General features: G+C 37.4%; 1 protein-coding gene and 1 pseudogene across 1 annotated transcript in view; one reads left to right on the top strand and one right to left on the bottom strand.

Moving 5' to 3' along the window:
- HECTD2 (HECT domain E3 ubiquitin protein ligase 2) overlaps nucleotides 1-19,939 on the bottom strand; it is a 52,458-nt gene extending 32,519 nt beyond the window's left edge. The window contains exons 1-4 of the mRNA XM_029932220.1: nucleotides 19,856-19,939; nucleotides 2,244-2,382; nucleotides 1,467-1,569; nucleotides 744-833 (exon numbers count right to left, since the gene is read on the bottom strand). Of these exons, the coding sequence (XP_029788080.1) occupies nucleotides 744-833; nucleotides 1,467-1,569; nucleotides 2,244-2,308 (258 nt within the window). The 5' untranslated portion in view covers nucleotides 2,309-2,382; nucleotides 19,856-19,939. The remainder of the gene's footprint in view (nucleotides 1-743; nucleotides 834-1,466; nucleotides 1,570-2,243; nucleotides 2,383-19,855) is intronic.
- Nucleotides 7,898-8,394, top strand: LOC115285689 (annotated as a pseudogene).
- Nucleotides 19,940-22,534: the final 2,595 nt, after the last annotated feature.

Genomic DNA, 22,534 nt, shown 5'->3' with positions numbered 1-22,534 from the left:
GATACACTATTAGAATTAGTGAGTGAGTTTGGCATGGCAAGTAAAGATAAATATATGAAAGTATTTCTATATACTAGTAGTTAGAATATGAATAGCAAATTATAACAGCATCAGAAAAAATCAAGTACTAGAAGTAAATGTAACAAGATATGTGTAAAACCTTTATCCAGGAAACTACAAGGAATTACCAAGACAAAGTAAAGAAGGACTAAGTAATTGAAGGGATATACCATGCTCCTGGATTAAAATAATGTCAATTCTTCACGAGTTCATCTATTGTACTGTGGTTCTCAAAATGCGGTCCCTGGATCAGGAGCATCAATGTATCCTGGGAACTTGTTAGACACACAAATGCTTGAGCTATGCCCCAGACCTACTGAATCTGAAACTCTGTATCCTAAGAAGCCCTTCCTGTGGTTCTGATACACAGTCAAGTTTGAGAACCACTCTAGAGTCAATGCAATGCCAGTACAATCAAATAATTTATCTTACTTTGCTGACTAAGTGAAGCATGATTTTATTTCAGCAAGCCTTAGATGGACTGGACATAAAAGTGTTTTTTGATTAATTCTAATTTAATTAAAAAATTAATTTTCTAGAATTCCATCTACATGTACTGTAAAATTGTATCAATTTCTAACATAATTATGTTACAAGGTGATTATTACACTATTTCTGTGGCTGCTTTTGAAATACAGAAGAGACAGTTATACTATTTGCATCTATTCATAAACAATACTTACAGTATTAAGTAAGGCATCATATACAGCATTCACAAATTTAGCATTAATCCCAGAGTCGTCAATGGTATTAAATGAGGTGGTGGCATCTTTCTGCAAATTCAGTTAGTAAGTTTAGTGTATACAATATTTAAAGACTGTTCTTAGTAATATTTGAACCAAAACTATGACTTCAAAATTTCTTAGTGGAATGTTGAAAAACAACTTACAGGGCCAAGTTGCCAAAAATAAAAATGAACGTGTAAGAATTATTTTAAATCACTTTTCCTTTTTAAAACTGAAAGAATGGAGTCAAACATCTGCCTTAGTGCAAATACAAACAACCTTTAAGATACAAGTAATACTTATTTGTGATATACATAATTTCAGAAATTAATACTTATAAATGTTTATTTGAACAGTGGCTTAAGTCAATATTGGGTAGGAAAGGAGCTAAGTTATCATATCTTGTTTGGAAAATTGAAAACTAGGGGCATCTGGGTGGCTCAGTTGGTTACGCTCCTACTTGAGCTCAGGGCATGATCTCACAATTCTTGAGTTTGAGCCCTATAGTGGGCTCTGCGCCAGAGCTCAGAGCCTGGAGCCTGTTCCAGATTCTCTCTCTCTCTCTGCTCCTCCCCCACTCATGTTCTGTTTCTCTCTGTCTCTCAAAAATAAATAAAAACATTTAAGAAGTAATAAAAGAAAAAAAGAAAAAAGTGAAAAATGTGTTTTATGTGTAATTACCTTAAATGCAGCATTTAGTTCTGGGAAAGAATCAAATGTTGTTAGATAAAAATCATGTACTGCTTTCCAATCTCCTGATGACTTAGCTTTTTCTACATCTTCCCTAAAATGAAAACATACATTAACTATAACAGACAGAAATATTATTCAGATAAAATAGCATTTCTTATTTATAAATGTCATGAAACATGTAACTTGAAATACTGAAGCTATTCAATAATATATTCATTAATGTAAACATAGTTTATGAATCTATAATTCTTAGATCATGATAGCAATCATATCAGCTTTCCCATCTATATGCTTTTATAAAGGTCATTCTTGACATGCTTCTTATAATGAATACTTTGTTTCCTCCACTTCATAGCTAAACTTCTTGATTTTGCTTACATTCTGTCTCTATTTTCTCATTATTACTTAGTCCTTCGAATATCATTTAGACTTTTTTAGTAGTGACATAGGTTTTAGAGTTTATGCGTCACATAGTATATGAAATATTTTTTTAAAAGGCAACATTTTATTTTATCAATACCTTTATTTCCTTTTTGTCTGTTTTAACTCATATTCTCTTATTTAGCGTTTCTTTTGCTGCCACATGGTCTACCCCTTACCTATCATTTATACGTTTGTTTTCACCTTCAACTTTTGTGTCTTCACTCTTGATTGTTGCCTTATAAAGAGCCACGAATTCAATTTCTCACACAGAAATATTAAATTATATAAAGTATTGCATGTAGATGACTGTATGTCTACATGTAACAGTGAGCCAAAACTTACTGAAAGTCTTTCATAGTCTTGGGCTGGTTAGGAAGGACAGGTTCTGGAAGAACTAGGGCCTTCATTTCAGATGATGATGCTTCTGTAGAGATACGCTGTTTTTGTCTAACATCAAGGCAAATTGGTGGTAGGTCTCTCACTGTGAAGTATAAAAAAAGCATTTATTTTCAATAGTTTTCCAAATTATAAAATGCCAGGTCACCTCAACATGAACAGAAAACAAATGAATTATTTTGTATTGTATTTGCCTTGGGATCACATAACAGAAAACCCACCATAGTGAAGGGCACCTACTGTGGGCTCTCTTGCCACCAGTCCCCTCTAACCCCAATTTCACTCACAACAGATATTAGGCTGTATCTTAAATTAAAAGTTATCCACAGAGGTAATCTACTAAATTTAAAGTTTCTTTCCCATATTCCTTTCCCAAAAGTTGTGTTTCAGGGAGTATTTTAGCTTTTAATGTTTTTAATGTTTATTAACTTCTTGAATATATGCAAACCATTTATTTACATACTCCGTAATTATTTTCTGTAGTTTTAGCTTTTAAGAAATATCAATTTGCATGACACTTTTCCATATTTTCCTTTTTCTTTTTGCAAATATTTACCAGGTCACTGTTTGCTTTTTTGTTGCATTTCATAATCATTTAATTGTAAAACAAAACAAATACAGAAGAATCTCACAAAAGGAATGCATGGCTTAATGAATTAGTATAAGACCAATAGCTTCAAAATCATGAATCAGTTGAGTAACTGAGTCTTACCAAGTCCCTCCTTGCTCCAATTACCCAGATGTTAGCCTCTGCCTATTTGATTTTAGTTAATTTCTGTCAAATTTTTAATCTGTTTCTTCATTTCTTTTAAAATTCTAAACATTTCTTCCTTTTCATCTTCTAGTTCTCTTAGGGCATTATCTGGTATGTACCTTTACTTCTGTGTTCCCTCTGGTTTATTTCTAAAATTAAAAATAAATATTTCTAATTCTTTCCTTAAAATTCTGATTTTATCATTATATTTCTCTCTCTCCAGTACTTTCTTTGTTCTAGGTCTACTTAGATGATGTGATATTAATATAGCAGCTACTGTATATCTTTTCCCATCCTTTTACTTTCATCCTGCCAATATTGTTATATTTGAATTGATTTTCTTATAGATGGCATATTGTTAGGTCCTATTTTTAATCTACTCTGACAATCTCTTTTATTTGATGTATTTTAGACCATTACAATCAATACAATCAATTATTGATCCATGAGGGCTTAAGTCTGTTGCTTTATTTTTTGTTTTCAATTTGTTTTCTTTTTCCTACCTTCTTGTGGGTTATTTTAACATTTTTTAGAATTCCATTTTGATTCATCTGTAGTGTTTCTGAAAGGTTCCTCTAAATATTGTACACATATAATTTATCATAGTCTATTGGTGTTACCATTTTACCAGTTGGATTAAAGTACAGAAATGGTACCTCTTATATCTCTTCACTGTTCTCTGTTTATAATGACCTTCCCCTATAGGTAGGGTTATGTTTGGCTGCTTTTCAGAGGTCTTTAGTTTTTCAGAGATGTAACTGTCATATGTTTTGATTTTATTTCTTTGGGTTTATCCTGTATGTGGTTTAGTTTCTTAAATCTGTAGGATTATGTCTCTTTCCAAATATAGGAAGCTTTCAGTCATTTCTGAGTACTTTTCCAGCCTACCCTCTTTCCCCTGTCCTTCTAAGGCACCGATGACAAGAAAGTAACCTCTTCTGTTACAGTCCCACAGGTCTCTGAGATAATTCATGTTTTCTTTCCAGTCTATTTCCTGCCTATTGCTCAGATCCGGTAATTTCCATTTTTCTAAATTCCACCTAATTTATTCCTGTCTCCTTCACTCTGCTTTTGAGCCTATCTACTAAGCATTTTATTTTGGTTATTTTACTTTCTGAATTATTAATGCTTCTAAACCAACAGAACAGATTAATCTTTTTCACATTCTAAACTCTACAATAATGAAATGTACATATACAAAATTTAATTCTACTCCTATGTAATCAGGATATATCTTCAACTACGGAAGCCTAGCTGTGTCAATCATCATAGTAGTAACATAGCTTTAAGGTCTTTCCTTCCTTACCCACTCTCCCAGTCTAGTACCTATCCTTGCATCTATGACGAACTTCAATAAACTAAGATAAATTTCATTAGTGTCAGGGTATATTTTAAAGTAAAATATCTTTCATATTAGAGGATACTTCAGACATGCCAATTTCTTATAGTTAACAGCAATGATTTTCAAGCTTTACTGTGTATCAGAATCACCTGGAGAGCTTATTAAAACACAGGTTACTAGACCCTTCCCCAAAGTTTGTGATTCAGTAGGTCTGGGGTGGGGCCCAAGAATTTGTACGTCTAACACGTTACCAGATGATGCTGATGCCGCCGGTCTGAGGACCACACTGAGAAACACTGTTCAGTTGGTATTAGAAGAGAACAATGATGCTGATAGTACAAAAGAGATTATTAAATTTCTTTAATTAAGTTCTAGAACTTATTTTTTATATACTTTATTAAATATGGAAATACCCCATTTCTAGTAATTTTTATTTTAGGCACATACTGGAGAGTGGTTCAATTTATTAGCAAGTAAAATTAGGTATCTCTACAAATGATATCTTATTATGTTTGGAAGTCTATAATAATAAGAAAGGAATGGGCATCTCAGCAGCAAAGAAACCGATGATAGTCTCCCCTCTCCAACACTGGTCTTGTTACTACGGTTTTGAGGCTCCTCTACAGTTTCTCTTCCTCTTCACCAGACTTACCCTTTTCTATCCCTTCCCACACACCTTTCCCAACCTGGCTGTAAACACCCACTATTAGATACACACAGACTCATTCAAATATAAATTAACTTATTCACTCACAAAGCATATATACACATTTTTATACCCACTCACTTTTATTAATACCATGCTGAGGTGGAAGAAGAGAGAAATTTTAGTTAGTCAGTAAGAGAAGTGGATTTTGGCAAGGCTTGAGAGTGGGAAGAATCTTATATAAGAGAAATAGTAATGCTGAGGCCAAGAGGACTATAGGGTGAGATTAGACCCAGAGGCCCAGATGGGATTTATTTTTAGGTCAGAAGGTAACTTGGACGGAAGAGTAACACAGAATGTTAACGTACTATGCAAATAGAACTTGAGTCAGAGAGAAAGGCAGATCATTTGCTCACATTAGTGAATGAAAGCCAAACTACAGGATGTGACATTCAGCTATTAAGAAAGGAAGAACAACAGCTCACAGCTGCTCTCCTGTCCTAAATATCAAGGCATTGTTTCCAGAGACAGGCTTTCAGTCTGTTCTCACAGATGGTTATTAAAATCTAATTCAAGAGAGAAAATCAATAAATGTGGTGATGAGAGATTAGTTAAATCTCAAACTGATATTATAAATAGAACAGGCAATTCTTTGTTCCATCACATGCAGGCTTTTCTGCAATATAGAATACTGTAATATGCTGAAAAAAGCCAAAATATATTTATCAGTGAAAACTTGTCATTTTGGTTTCATTCAGCCAATACTTGGGAACACTTTGTGCTAAATTGATAAGCAGTAATCACTTTCCCTTGCTTTTAATATAGTGCTGCCAATTTTAGTTGGTTGCTTAGAAACATTAAGTAAAACACTTGAAGCCAGTGCAAAAAGATTAAGGGTTTTGGTGGGGCTGGAAGTATATTCGGAAAAACAACAAAACGTGAGGATCATAATACAACTATGTATAAGGGTGTAAGATTATCAGCCAAATTTTGCCAGCTCACTCACTGTTTTCAAGAAGCGACCATAAGCTGACTCTGGTTGGAAACTAGTAATATGTGGTTTTCCATAAGTGGAGCCACCAAAATTAAGACTGACATTTTAAACTGGCCACATGATTAGGACACTGAAGATCGTTCCTAGCCATCCAGCACAGATGGCAACGGCAGCAGCAGAGGCAAACAAGAGTCTCTGTGGAGGCCGGGCGCTCAGGATGGGGAACCTGGGCCTGTTCCTTATCCCTCTACTGCCGGAAAGGAAATACTATTTTAAAAGGTTTGCTGCTGGTGACACACTGTTGCAAAGGCTATACTCTAAGTTTCAACCCAAATAATTTATAATTAAGTAATGATAAAAAAGTAAGGACTTGGTCCTGGTGTTGGTGCACTTATTTCTGTAACCTTAGACATGTCATTGAAACTCTTTAGACCACACTTTTGACATTATAATATGAAAGAGATGGGGGCACCTGGGTGACTCAGTCAGTTAAGCATCCAACTCTGGTTACGGTCATGATCTCACAGTCTGTGGGCTCTAGCCCTGTGTCAGGCCGGAGCCTGCTTCAGATTCTATGTCTCCTTCTCTCTCTGCTCATCCCCTGCTCAAACTCTCTCTCTCTCTCAAAAATAAATAAACACAAAAAAATAATAATATGAAAGAGATAAAACTTAAGTTGGTTGTTCCCAAGGTTCCAAAGAACTTCAAGGACCACCTCATGGGATGGGTGCTGGTGGATGTGTTTACTCTGAGCAGCTCAGCTTTTCTCTGCTTTTAATATAATGATGCTTTAAGAAACATTTTATTTTTCAAAAAAGTATCTTCTATGAAAATAAAAAATAGGTTTGAAAACCCCTAGTTTAATAATTTCTAATGTCCATCTCTACAACTACTTAAGAACAGAAGGGATAGGACTTATAAATCAATCAAAAAAGTTGAAAAAATTCTCTATTAGAGTGAACTATATGATGACATATGACAGAAATTGAAGCAGAATGGAAACTTAACATGCATGTATCTTCTAAACACCTGATTTTAGTTATAATTTCCTGTCCTACAACAGGGGTATAAGAAAAAGTTCTAAAATAAGAGTCAAAAGACCTGGCTTCTCTTTGAGGATTTTACATTCATTGATGTGGTCATTTTAAAATACAGAGATGAACATGGGAAGGGAAGGAAAAATAAAAGAAAAACAAAAAGGGAGGCAAATCATAAGAGAGTCTTCAATACAGAGAACAAAGTGATGGTTGCTGAAGGGGAAGTGGATGGGGAGGGCATTAAGGAAGGTACTTTTGGGGATGGGCATTGGGTATTATCTTTAAGAGATGAATCACTGGGTTCTATTCCTGAAGCCAAGACTGAAATGTATGTTAACTAACTTGAATTTAAATTAAAAAAATTTAAATAGAATACATTCATAAATCCTTTTATATTCCTCCCATGAAAAGATGGAGTCGAACTCGTCTCCCTTGGAATATGGGCCAGCTTTACTTAATCCCTGCTAATGAAAAACTGTGACAGAGTCATGCTGTACGACTAGGTTACAGAAGGTAATAAAATTTCTGCTTGGTTGTTTCTTTTTGGGATGCTTGGCCATGGGGCCCAGTCACCATGCTTGGAGGAAGCCAAGCAGCCCCGGGGGAAGGTGTTCCAGCTAGAACCTATTTAAAGTCCAAGACTATAGCCAGCATCAACCACCAGCATATGGAGTGAACAAGCCTTCAAGGGCTTCCAATATTGCAGAAACCAAAACAAATAAACAAGAGCAACCTGGAAGAGTCAGAAATCATGCAGGGAGGGGAAACATTTTAAAACCTATCTCTAGCCTTTTGGCCGGAACTGCCATCTTCTAGTGATTCGCTAAATGACCAACTTTAAGGGAAAGGGGAGTGGCACCTGCTATATGTTTGTTCTCTAGGCCTTATAGAAAACATGGAGTTGTTCCTTTGGCCACATACCTGTGAATCTACAAGAAAGGTGATATTGCTGTTCAAGGGAATGGGCACTATTCAGAAAGGAATGCCCCACAAAAGTTACCATGGCAAAACTGGAATCGTCTACAGTGTTATGCAGCTTGCTGCTGGCACTGTTGTAAAGAAACAGGTTCAAGACAAGATTCTTGCCAAGAGAATTAATGTAAGTATTGAGCAAATTAAGCACCAAAAGAGCCAAGATTGCTTCTTGAAGCCGGTGAAGGAAAATGATCAGAAAAAGAAGGAAGCCAAAGAGAAAGGTACTGGGGTCCAAATGAAGTACCAGCCTGCCCCACCTGGGGAAGCATACTCTGTGAGAACCCATGGAAAGGAGCCTGAGCTGCTGGAACCCATTCCCTATGAATTCATGGCATGATAAGTGTTAAAAAAAAAAAAACCTCAAAAACCTCAAGATAGTAAAATACATACATACATAAAAATAAAAAAAAACGATCACTAAATTACTTATAAGGATAAAAGATAGTACAACCAGGAAATAAGAGGGCTCTATAAAAGAAGAGAAATACTTGGGGGGGGGGCAGGGGGGAAGAATTCTTTTTCATTAAAAGAATACTGGCAGAAACAAAATACTTAATAGAAGAGTTTTGAGGAAATGCCCTAAAATATAGAGCAAAAGGATAAAGAAATGGAAAATAGAACTGAAAAAAAGAAGAAAATGAGGAGTTTAGAAGATCTTGCTTTTGAATAAATAGGGGATCCAGAAAGAAAGGACAGAAAAAGCAGATGTGAGGAAATAATCCATAAAAAGTCTCTGGAAAATTTCTTAGAATTCAAGGACATGAACTGCTAGATGAAAAGTGCCTACCAAACATGTAGTACAAGGGATAAAAAGAGACCCAGACCAAGGCACGGCTCTGTGCAGTTTCAGAAGCCCCAAGACAAATAGACGGTTCTGCAAACTTCCAGAGAGACAGACACCTCATACAAAGGACCAGGAAGGTGAGAGTTAGACTCTGAACACACCTGAATAGTGAGTGTGTAATTTTGTTGCCTGACATCACCAAGATCCTTTGTACTTTTTAAATGAAGAGAGAATGAATAGGTGAACCCAGCCCAGACGGTTATCTGTACTGTGGCTAGTCTCGGGGTGGGGGGGGGGCGGTGTCATGAAATCCCTGCTCTCCATTTCTTGCTGCAGTATCTGAGTCAGCTGAGGGCACCGCGTTCACCTCACGGCGTTAACCTGGGGTACTGCTGACTGCCGGAGGGGCCATGTTTCCGCCAGACATCTCTTATGTAGTCCCAATCACAGCTCTGTCACATATGCCAACGGTTGTCCTTTTTTTCCTAGGACTCACTCATGACCTGGAAGCCCAATGACTTCCCCAGAAAGGACTCATACATTCTCGGGAAGCTGGCGCCAGATTTGATTCAGAGACTCTGTTCAGACTATCACCTCCTGGGAATCTTCACCTAATAGTGGCAACATTGTCCCTTACACATCTGAGGTTTATGCTCATTGTTCAGTTTTTCAGTACTAAGCAGTGTGTGTGTGTGTGTGTGTGTGTGTGTGTGTCCTTATATGTGTAATTATATAATTTAGGGAGTATATTGTTTACAGGAATGTATAAAGACAACAAAACTATTTTTTTTTTAAATCAAGGGAGGGTGCCTGGGTGGCTCAGTTGGTAAAGTGTCTGACTTCGGCTTGGGCCATGATCTTGCGGTTTGTGAGTTCGACCCCCACATCAGGCTCTGTGATGACAGTTCAGAGCCTGGAGCCTGCTTTAGATTCTGCCTCTCTCTCTCTGCCCCTCTTCCATTCATGCTGTCTCTCTGTCTCTCTCTCTCTCTCTCTCAAAAATAAAAATAAACATTAAAAATTTTTTTTAAAAATCAAAGGAACAGTAGTTACCGCTGGACAGGAAGGCAGGGCAATACAGCTGGGGTGGGCTTACTGGGGCTTTTAAGGGGCCTATAATGTTCTCTTTCTTAATTTGAGTGCTAAGTTCATATGTTTTCCTTTTATTATTACTAAAACCATATACAAATGTCGATTATATTCTTCTATATGTGTGATGTTTCAAATTTTAAAAAATCTGTGCAGTTACTCATGAAATAAGAGTAATGGAAACTCCCGCTCATCATAATCCCTTCCCTCCAACGTAAGTGCTTGTCACATTATCACTCATGCTTACTGAATTTCATAAGGCACAGAACTAAATGCTTTAAAATTTTTTTAACATTTATTCATTTTTGAGAGACAAAGCATGAGTAAGGGAGTGGCTGAGAGAGAGGGGGACACAGAATCCGAAGCAGGCTCCAGGCTCTGAGCTGTCAGCACAGAGCCCGATTCAGGACTCAAACCCATGAACTGCGAGATCAAGACCTGAGCCAAAATTGGACATGTAACTGACTGAGCCACCTAGGCGCCCCATAACTGAATGCTTTTACATGCTTTTTTTCATTTATCCTTACAAACTTATGAGGTGACTTCTTTATTATGCTATTTTATAGGTGGAAAAACAAGCACAGATAGGTTTAATAACTTTTCCAGGATCATACAGCTGGTATGAGCCAGGATTGAAACCCACCCTGGTAAGTCACAATATCCATGTTTTTTCCAATGTCCAATAATACCAAACCTTCTACCATGTAGAAAAACAAGTAGCAAAACTTAACCCTAGATTTGCCTGGAAGTAGGGGCTGGTAAACCATGAAATATCAAACAAAACTCAGCAAGAATCAAACAAAATCAGTATGATAATTAACTCTTTAAATCATAAAACTTTGATGTAAAAGGTATTTTCAACTCATAATTAACCCTTCAAATCATAAAGCTTTGATGTATAAGATATTTTCAACTCATAATGACCCATTTCCTCATTCTATAAATGAGTAAAAGAAGGCTTACGGGGGCTTTGTGTAATGTTTAAGGTCACAATGACAGTTACTGGTAGTAGTTAACTTAAAAATTCAGTTCTTATTTAATGTCAAAATTTACAGTGTGTAGATACCAGGCAGGTAATAAGTGAGCTACAATTTGAAGGATTCCTCTTTCAATTCAGTCCTTCAATTTATTTTGATTACTTTAGTAGTGGCAGGCAACTGAAACAGGGAGAGACTAGAGTGGATTAGTCATAACAGGTGGTGTTTACATCATTATCTATAGGGTGACTTTTCTGAACATTTGGCAAAAAATAAAATTGAAGGCGGGAGAGAGAAAGGAAGAAAGAGGGGGAAAATTCTCTGACTCATAGGACTTTAGCCACAGAACCAAATATACTGCAATACATTCATTAGTTTTTGGAGATGTACTTTTTACAAAGTTCAACAATGTTTATGTTTGTAAAACTGCATCAAAAGCCCAGGCAAAATGCTCTCTTGTGGGTCTAGTTACAAAAATATTAAAAAGTCATTTGATTTGCCAATGGACATATCTTTGGAAATTTATTATAGAGATGAGTCTGACATTCCAACAGGGAAAACTGACCAGAAACCCAGAAAAAAACGGTCTCCCATATATTTCCTCACTGAGTAAAGACACCATGTTCCATGGAGGCTGGATCATGATACACAGATGTATTAACAACTCAAGGAGATTGTAGGTGCATTTACTCTCACACCCAACAATCCTTCTTCTAGGAATATCTTAGAAACACCTGCATATGAACAAAAAGACACACAGATTCATTCACTGTGGCACTGTTTACACTGAAAGAATGGACAAAGATCATTTCTTTTAAGAGCATCTTAAGTTATAGTATGTCCAATAAAGGGAAAGAGATTTGTAAAAAAGAATAAGGGTGCTCTTTGTGTACTGATACAGAAAAATATCCAGAATACAGTAAAAAAAAAAAAAGGTGCAAGACAATGCACATGCAGTTACTTTTTCTTTAAGAAAAACTCAGAGGCTCAGTTGGCTAAGCGTTAAGCGTCTGGCTTCAGGCTTCGGCTCAGGTCATGATCTCTTAGTTCATGGGTTTGAGCCCAGCATCAGGCTCTGCGCTGACAGCTAGCTCAGGGCCTGGAGCCTGCTTTGGATTCTGTGTCTCCCTCTCTCTCTGACCTTCCACTGCTCATGCTGTCTCTCTCTGTCTCTCAAAAATAAAAACATTAAAAACAAAAAAAGAAAGAAAAGGTGGGAAATGAAAATGTATTTATATTTGATTTCATTTCCATAAAGCAGCACAGGAAAGAATACAACAGACGGCATGGAAGAATGTAAGAATAAAATGTCCAAAACATACTTATTTTTTTTATAGAATTGATATTTTCGGAAACACACAAATGCATTACCTAGTCAAAAAATTACCTACAATATAAAAAATAAAAAGGATAGATAGCTCCTTCCCTCTCCAAAGTAGAGGCTTAAGGAGCCTACAGACTAGTAGAAAGGCAGATGAATAAACAAATAAATGCAGCAAGGTACTCTAAGTTCATGATAGGTCTACTTCTCCCATAAGTGAAGTTAGGAAAAATCAAGTCCAAGGTACTCACTCTGATTTAGAGTGGAGATCTAGTCCAAAATCAGTTTATTCTCCACAGAAACCTGGAAATGGGGTCATCTGAGGCTTTGGAGATACTTCCAGGGTAAGATTCTGAAAGCAGCTATTTCGGGTCCTTTCCTCTTCCCCACGTGGCAAATCCTGCACTGGGTTTCTGCTAACAGCTTGTTTCTCTGTCTGCCTCTGAAGCTGCTCTTTGGAGAAAACGTGCAAACTGTGCAGTGCTTCACCTGCTCCCCTTGCAGAGGTCCCAGGACCCTGCTGCACACAACTCCCCTCACCAGAAGACTACTCTGTGTTTCCCTGAGCTATTTCAGAGTGGCAAAGCTCACAGGACACTTTTCTCTGGAGCTACGCTGAAAACTGCAGAGCTCACTATGTTGTGTCAGGGCTCTTCTGGATTAAACTCATGAAATGCGCTGACCTGGGAGATGGACAGCACCCTGACGTAAACGTCAGGATTCTTGTCAACTCTCTTCTCAATTACTAAGAGTGCAAAGACATTTTAAAAGATACGGGGAGGGACACCTGAGTGGCTCAGTCGGTTGAGCCTCCGACTTCGGTTCAGGTCATGATCTCGCATTCGTGGGTTTGAGCCCTGCATTGGGCTCTGTGCTGATAGCTCAGAGCCTGGAGCCTGCTTCCAGTTCTGGGTCTCCTTCTCTCTCTGCCCCTCCCCTGCTCATGCTCTGTCTCTCTCTGTCTCAAAAATAAATAAAACATTAAAAAAATTTTTTTAATTAAAAAATAAATAAAAGATATGGGGAAATACTGGTTCGTTTATTTTAAATCTCTCCATGCTGTTTAAAGATGTTTTAAATAAGTCTGAAAGGGGACATAACCACTTTAGAAAGGAAGATACAAAAGAATAAGAGAAGGGAATGCTAATCTCCCTCCACCATTACTTACCATTTATATTGTTTCTCTGAAAATGTATCATCCCTAGCAGCTGTTGTAGTAGGTAAAACTCCTACACTTCTCCGATCTTCAAAAGGACAGCCAACTCAACAGGCATACCTAGTCATGTGATCTACAGGGAGGAAAGGCATCCCTCAGCTGTTAGGTAAACCCACGCTGGGCTTTTGCAGCTTCTCTAATACCACTCGAAGATCAGATGGGGAGACAAGCTGTTAGAGAATACCCAGCATAGGTCCTGCCACCAGAGAAGAGGGAGGAAACTGAAATAACTGCCAAGAATGATGCATCTTTGAGGAAACCATCTTACTGGCAAGTAAAGGAGGCTTCCCAAAAGATCAAGGAATTATAAACATGCTTACATCTGTCAGACTTAGTCTAACTTCCCATTCAAGAAAAGAATTCTTTCTGACATGAACTCCAGGTCACACCTGAATCCAGGAGGCATCCAGACAGAATAGCTAGAAGTCAGCATGAGGAGTTCCAATAAGGTAAAAGAAATTTGCTAAGAGGTCTCTCTAGAGTGGTGCATACACATACTCCAAGTTCAGGTTGGGGTTAAGTCTAGATTCCATACGATAGGCACAGATGAAAGGGACTCAGACAAGTAGTGGGGGCTCAAACACATGGACCATTTGCAGAATCAAGCATCCACCCGAGGAGGAGGCAGGTAGGTTTGGGGCAAATAAGTTGCTTCAGACATCGGGATTTTAGTAGGGACAGAATGGAATACACGAATCAGTGTGGAAGCAGAGGCTAATGAATTTGAACAAAGTCCAAACAAAGAAGGTTACAGCTATTCATGACTTTCTTTTTGCCTATCATTCTCCATAGCATTCATTCCAATGTTCTTAAGGTTCTTGACATTGTTGTGGACTGAACTGTGTCTATCAAATAGATAGGCTTGAAGATGTATTGAAGTCCTAAACTCTAGGACCTGTGAATGTAACCTTATTTGGAAAAAGGGTCTTTGTAGATGTAATCAAATTAAGATGGGGTCATACTGGATTGGGGTGGGCCCTCACTCAATGACTGGCATCTTTACAAGATGGAAATTTGGACATAGAAAGACAGACATGAGAGAACTCCATGTGAAGGTGGGGGAAGAGACTGGAGAGAGGCATCTCCAAGCCAAGGGACACCACAGATTGCTGGTAACCACCAGAAGCCAGGGCAGAGGCATGGAACACATTATCCCTCAGAATCTTCAAAAGGAACCAATTCCCCCAATGCCTGGATTTTATACTTCTAGCCCCCAGAACCATGAGAGAATAAAGTTCTGTTATTTTAAACTATCAAGTTTATGTTCTGTTACAGCAGCAGGAGGAAACCAATATACCCTCTATGGCGATAAGTGAATTCAAGGCGAGAAGTGAGTTTCCTACTTCCACTTCCTCTTCCTACTTCCTCTCTTCCCTCTAATTCCACAGTGTAAGAGGTGTTCTTCTCTCCTCACTGGAGCTGACATGACATCTCAACCCCTTGCTTTGCATTTTTCCTTGATCCCATCCTCATACCATTCACTTCTCTATTCTACTAGTTCATTTTATTATTCTATGTTCCTACTGAAAATACTAAAGTACTGAAAGTACTACTAAAGTAGTATACTAACTCTCTCTGTATTAGATCCTTTCCCTTGACAACACTACTCTGCAAGATCTTGCTTTTCTTTTGGTTCAAGCTACTTTAAAGACGGTTTATGTTGCCCTTACATCCTTACCACTAATCTACCCCTTAAATTTTTACAGTTTGAATTCTCCTCATTCCATCCTACTGAAACGGTTCTGTTAAAATCACCCATGAACACATTAGCCAGGAAATCTTTGGCTTTGTCTCAGTCCTCACTCAGCAATGACACTATAGACTACATCCTCTTCTTTAACAATTTCCCTCTTGATTTCTAAGTAATAGAACATGATTTTTTTCCTCTTTCAGGACCTATGTCCTTTTCTTTCACCAATTCTTCTTTCAATGAAGGCATTATGAAAAACTATCTCTGGCTTTCTTTTCCTTTTTCTATTTCTTCCATTTATTAGCTATGTATATTCAAGCAGGGCTAGTAACTTAAAACTCTGTGGCTTAAGTTTCCTTATCCTTGAAATGGGAAAAGAATTCCAACCTCAGGCTGCTGAAAAAGCTAGGTGAATTCATATACACACAGTGCTTAGAACCATGAGTGGCACATCGCAAGCACTATACGAAGTTACTGCTGTGGCTACTGCTGTCACTGCTTGGGGACATTCACTCTGACAGCCCTTTCCTCTGTTCTGAATTCTCCCTTGTTTTACTCCATGCAATATATATACGTGACCCCTTAACAATGTGGGGGTTAGGGGGAACCAACCCCTCATGCAGTTGAAAATCCATATATAACCTTTGACTCCCCCAAAACTTAACTACTAATAGTGTACTGTCCACTGGAAGCTTTACTGATAACATAAACAGTTGGTTAACACATACTTTGGGGTGCCTGGGTGGCTCAGTTGGTTAAGTGTCCGGCTTCAGCTCAGGTCATGATCTCACAGTTCATAGGTTCGAGCCCCATGTCGGGCTCTGTGCTGACAGCTAGCTCAGAGCCTGGAGCCTGTTTCAGATTTTGTATCTCCCTCTCTCTCTGACCCTCCCCTGCTCACGCTGTCTCTCTCTGTCTCTCAAAAATAAGTAAAAAACATTTAAAAAATTTAAAAAACACATACTTTGTACGTCATATATATTATATAGTGTATTCTTACAATAAGCTAGAGAAAATAAAATGTTAAGAAAATCATAAGGAAAATATATTCACTGTACTGTACTGTATTTATTGAAAAAAATCTTCATATAAGGAGACCTACACAGTTCAAACCTGTGTTCAAGAGTCAACTGTACTTGAGAAGAACCCTTAATGGACAAGGTAACTGCCCTTGGGGGATTACAAAGGTATTTATTCCCTCATGGAATATACAGTCTAAGAGATTATGGAATCCGAATGACATTTCTTAAGACTGGGAGACTGATAAGAGATAATAACAAAAGAGAACCTAAGTGGAACGTCAAAGAAGGGAAGAACTATATCTGGAGAATATCATCAAAGAAGCTTTGAAGGATGGGATCAGTGTCAGGTAGAGAAGAGGGGAGTGAGCATTCCAGGCAGTGGGAACAAACTGGCAAAAAACAAAAAAAAAACCCCAACGCTCTGAGGTAAGGTGCGAGGAGGCATCTAGGAGCATAGTTGAAACGTAAGTTATACGTAGGAGAAAAGTGGGAGATAACGTTGAAAAGCTGTCATATTTTGAACATCCTTGAGTGTCAGGGTAAAAATTTATTTAATTTTGGAAGCATTAAGGAGTATGAAGGTGATGTAATAAGAGTTGTATGATTAATGTGATATGATTAATAAGGCAAGAGAAACAAGTCAATCAGGAGTTTCCTCTATCTGTCAGAGGAACAAGAATTTTGTTGTCAGAAAATGTGGATTGAATTCTGGTTCTGACACTCAGCAGTGACCTTGGCCTCGTCATTTACCCTCTCTGAGCCTGTTTCCTTACTTATAAAATGGTGTGGGAAACAGAAACTTAGATGGTCCCCCTGAGTCTCAGCTTTCTGATATTCCCTCAGGCTCATATGACAAAAGAAACTGCAGAGATATAAATAATTAGGGTTACTAATTGGTTGACCTTAAAATAGGGAGATTATCCAGGTAGGCAAACCTGAGACCTTTAGAAGTAGAGAGCTTCCTTCCACTGGTTGCCAAAAGACAAAGTCAGGGAGACTGGAAGAAGGAAGAGGACTCAAGGAAAGGGCGCCTGCTGCCAACCTTAGAACAGGAAGCTGTGATCCCCCAGGAAGGTCTGTGGGTAGAGAGGGCAGAGTGCAAGTGGTCTCTAGAAACCGAGAGCAGCCCTGGTGTAATTTATAGCCAGCTGGGAGGTGACGCAGGCCTCACAACTGCAAACAATGAATTGGGCTGGCAACCTGAAGATGCTCGGAGGATTCTTCTCCAGAGTCCAGCTCAGCCAACAGCCTGTGAGTCACCAGCAGAAAACCTAGCCCACACACCAAGATCTGTGACTTAAAGAGCCATTAGCTAATAAATGGGTGTTGTTTTAGACAATTAGGTTTAGGGCAATTCTTTATACAGCAATAGAAAACAAATACCACAGGGATTCTAATATCTACTCTATTTTATGTGACTGTTGTGAGGCTCAAATAAAATCATACGTGAATAATACACAAATAAAATTTATAGCTGATATGCAGTTGACATGTCTCATATATATATATAATTTCTCTCAACTCCTCCCCCTCATCAAATAGGCTCATTTTCTTTATTTCTTTAAAGGAATCATAATTACAGGCTTTTTCTATTTTGTTGTGGACTGGGGGACTGTGACATAAAGGGCCCTAGTACCTCCTTGGAGTAAGTCTGAGGTGATAGAATATGAATGTATGTATGTTTGCACACTGTTGAGTGTACAAATAAAGGAAGAAAGAAGTTATCAAAGGCAAAGGTTGATAAATGAGATGATGTAAATACTAACCTGCAAAAGTGCAGAATAGGTCTAGCACTAGTGAGGAATGTCACCTAAAAATCTGTGTAAGAATAATTTAACACAGGGGTACGTGGGGGGCTCAGTCAATTATGAGTCCAACTTCAGCTCAGGTCATGATCTCGCAGTTCGTGGGTTTGAGTCCCGCATCAGGCTCTGTGATGACAGCTCAGAGCCTGGAGCCTGCTTCAGATTCTGTGTCTCTCTCTCTCTCTTTCTGCCCCTCCCTGGCTTGCACTCCATCTCTCTCTCAAAAATAAGTAAACATTAAAAAATTTTAAAAAAGAATAATTTTCGCCACATGCACTGGACACAATTTACCAAAAACTATGTCCTTAAACATTTCTAGGTTTGTTTTCTTTGGTCTGGATACAAAGGACATTTAAACCTTTGCAGATTTCTTATAGGCCAGGGGAACTCAAAATTATGCAAGTAATAAATGTTTCCTGTGACAAAACAATACAGAGTTGTATAAAGAAAAAAATCACACATATAATATACACCCAATTCTGTTTTCCTGAAGAAACCATTAACCGATTGGTAGGCATCCTTCCATGTCTTTTATGAGCATGTAAGCTCAAAGAAGTAAAAAAGCTTTCTCTATTCTTAGAAAACTGGAGTCATATTCTACCTATTATGTGTAACTTGTATTTTTCATTTTACATTGTATTGTGTGGGCCTTCTTGACACTTTATATACATAACACATTTTTCTTAATAGAGGCATAGTATTCCAAGCCATCCATTCATGAAAGTGCCAATTTTCACACTCCCTAGACAACACTGCAGATATAAATCCTTTCATTCTTTGCATCTGAAGAGGAAAATGTCTACTTCCTGTTATAATTTGTACTTCTTTAAACACAGGTGAGACTGGGAATCCTTTCACATGTGTGTTAACCACCCATATCTCCTCTTTTGATTGGTCTGCTCATACCCTTTGCCTTTTGTATTGGAATGTTCCTTTTACTGATGTATTCATAATCTTTACGATCAAGGATGTCTTTCACCAACTGTGACATTTGTCGATGTTTATATTTTTATGACTTTTAAAAATTTCTATGGAAGTTCTAAATTATTTATTAAAATTTGTTACTTTTTTTGTTTAATGGCTCTTGGCATTGTTGTCACACCAGGAGATTTTTCATAGTAACAACCTCCTGTCTTTTCTTCTAGTACTTTTGTAATTTTAAAAACCTCAAGTTATTATTTTCCATAGGTTATCCAGTCATCCTAATTCCATTTTTTGAATAACTGAATCCCACTTACATACTATAATTTTACTGGTCTTTCTCTATCCGTTTGGGTATCTTTGAGGCCGTACCGCAAGTAGAATAGCTTTATAACACGCGTCCTCTGGAGGAACGGCTCCCTCATTGTTTTTGCTTGCATCTTCTTGGACAATGACTCTCATAGATCACATAAGGTATCATTTACTTAAGTTCCCCCCAAAGAATTGCTCAAAATTTGACTAAATGTAGAGGCTAAACCAGATACATCTGACCTCTTTATGATGTTCATGATGCTTTTCCATCCCACGACCTTTTAGTCTTTGATAAAGTATTACACTTTTCTTCATGTAGATTTTGCTTGTTTTCTCTTAGGTTTATTTCTTAGTATTTCATTGTTTTCCATCAAGACTTCTAATTGATTATTCCTCAAATAAAGGAAATCTAGTGAATTTTTGTGTATTTGTATTCTGCCTGGCTCCCTAACCAAACGTTATTATTCATGAGCTTTGTCTTTCATACCTTACCCTAGGTAACAATCACCTAAAAATAACAATTTTGTTCCTTTCTGTAAATATTTATGCAGCTTATTTCTTTTTCATTCCATATTAACTTCACCTACCAGAACAATGACTTTTTAATTGTTTAATAATATACTTTCAGCCAAAATATACAGACTACATGTACTTTCAGTTATTATTATTTTACCATTCTTGATGTTAGGTAAAACAAGATGTGTAGGTGAACTCCTGTTTTCAGCAGCTTCTTTCTTCTGGTTAACAGTTGAAATAAAACTGCTCAAAGTAGAAATCTGGCCTTTGGATCCTCTGTCCAAACCCTAAAAACAGAAAAGTTAGCATTGCAGTGCAATTCTCACTGGCTGTATTTAAATTATTTTATTGCAGAAATCATAAACACTAATAACAGATTTTAATTTGATGATAGATACATGATAACAGACAAAATATATAACATTGACTTACCATTTCTGGGACCAAATTGTTTTAAATATAAAATGAAAATAGTCATATCATGCTTAGAAACTGAGAGTTTGGAAATACGGGTATTAACAGTATCTTCCTCACAGGATTACTGTGAGGTCTCACCAAGATAATGCGTATAAAGTAAGCGGCATAGCTCCTCGCACAGGGTACACGCTCCATTCATGTTAACTTTTTAACTTTGTATTTAGATAATGCTATTTTTATGAGCTCCACAAATGTTATTTCTAATAGTTAACATCCATGTGACACTTCACACATCAATTCATTGAAGGTTTTGCTGTATTCAGATGCAGCAATTTTAAAAGTTCAGGTAAAAAGATATACCTTTTATTAGAGTTCATTTCTTTTCAAGCATTGTGTACCACAATTAAAAAAGATAATGCTAACATAATAAAGGCCACATGTGAAAAACTCACAGCTAATATAATCCCAAATAGGGAAAAATAGAGCTTTCCCTTCACAGCCAGGAGCAGGACAGGGGTGTTCACTCTCACCACTTTTATTCAACATATCACCCACCCTCAGAAACAGAAAGAAACAAAAGGCACCCAAATTGGCAGATAAGTAAAACTTTCACTATTTGCAGAAGACATGATACTATATATAAAAAACCTGAAAGACTCCACTAAAAAAACTCCTAGAACTGAAAAACGAATTCAGTAGTCGCAGGACACAAAATCAATGTACAGAATCCTGTTGCATTTCTACACACCAATAATGAAGCAGTAGCAAAAGAAATGAAGGAATTGACCCCATTCACGATTTACGATTGTAAATTACATAAATTACAATCCCATTTATGATTGCACCAAAAATAATAAGATACCTAGGAATAGGCCTAACCAAAGAAGTAAAAGCCTATACTCTGAAAACTACAAAACACTAGTGAAAGAAATTAAAGATGACAAAAAAGGAATGGAATTACATTCCATGCTCATGGACAGGAAGAAAAAATATTGTTAAAATGTCTGTATTACTCAAAGCAATCTACACATTTAGTGCAATCCCTATCAAAATACCAACAGCATTTTTCACAGAACTAGAACAAACAATCCTAAAACTTGTATGGAACCACAAACGACCCTGAATAGCCAAAGCAATTTTGAAAAAGCAAAGCAAAGCTAAAGGCGTCCCAATTTCTGATTTCAAGAAAACCCAGAAATGAACCTACAACCATATGGTCAATTAATCTTAGACAAAGGAAGAAAGAATATCCAGTGGGGAAAAAAACTGTCTCTTCAACAAACAGTACTGGGAAAACTGGACAGCAACATGCAAAAGAATGAAACTGGACCTCTTTCTTACACCATATGCAAAAATAAATTCAAAATGTATTACAGATCTAAATGTGAGACAGGAAACCATTAAAATCCTAGATGAGAACACAGGCAATAACTTCTCTGCCATCAGCTGCAGCAGCTTCTTTCTAGATATGTCTCTGGAAGGGATGCAAAAGCAAACAAAACAAAATAAAAAAAACCCAAAAACTATTGCGACTGTATCAAAATAAAAAGTTTATGCACAGGGAAGAAAATAAATAAAAAAACTAAAAGGCAAACTATAATGTGGGAGAAAGTATTTGCAAATAACATATCTAATAAAGAGTTAGTATCTTAGATATATAAAGAACTTCTAAAACTCAACACCCAGAAAATGAATAATCCAATTTAAAAATGGGCAGAAGACATGAAGAGACATTTTCTAAAGAAGTCATACTGATGGCCAACAGATGTACGAAAAGATGCTCAACATCACTCATCATGAAGGAAATGCAGATAGATGAAAACTACAACGAGATACCACCTCACACCTATTAGAATGGCTAAAATGAGCAACACAAGAAACAACAGATGATGGAGAGATGTGGAGAAAGGGGAGCCCTCCTGCACTGTCAGTGGGGATGCAAACTGGTGCAGCCACTCTGGAACATACTGTATGGAGGTTCCTCAGAAAGTTAAGAGGTGCCTGGGTGACTCAGTCAGTTAAGCATCTGACTTCAGCTCCAGTCATGATCTCACAGTTTGTGGGTTCAAGCCCCGTGTGGGGCTCTGTGCTGACAGCTCAGAGCCTGGAGCTTGTTTTGGATTCTGTGTCTCCCTCTCTCTGCATTCTGCTTCCCCCATTTGCATTCTCTCTCTCTCTCTCTCTCAAAAAAAATAAAACATTAAAAAATATGTTAAGTTAAAACAGAACTACCCTACGATCCAGCAAACCGCACTATGTATTTACCCAGAGATTACAAAAATACTAATTCAAGGGATACGTGCACCGTGACATTTATGGCAACATTATCTACAATAGTCAGATTATGGAAAAAGCCATTCATTGATGAATGGATAAAGAATATGTGATATACATATACACACACACACACACCTATATA

Source organism: Suricata suricatta, chromosome 2 (genome assembly GCF_006229205.1).
Source record: "Suricata suricatta isolate VVHF042 chromosome 2, meerkat_22Aug2017_6uvM2_HiC, whole genome shotgun sequence".
Taxonomy (NCBI): domain Eukaryota; kingdom Metazoa; phylum Chordata; class Mammalia; order Carnivora; family Herpestidae; genus Suricata; species Suricata suricatta.
The sequence above is the reverse complement of the archived record's forward strand: the minus strand, read 5'-3'. Positions and strand labels throughout refer to the sequence as shown.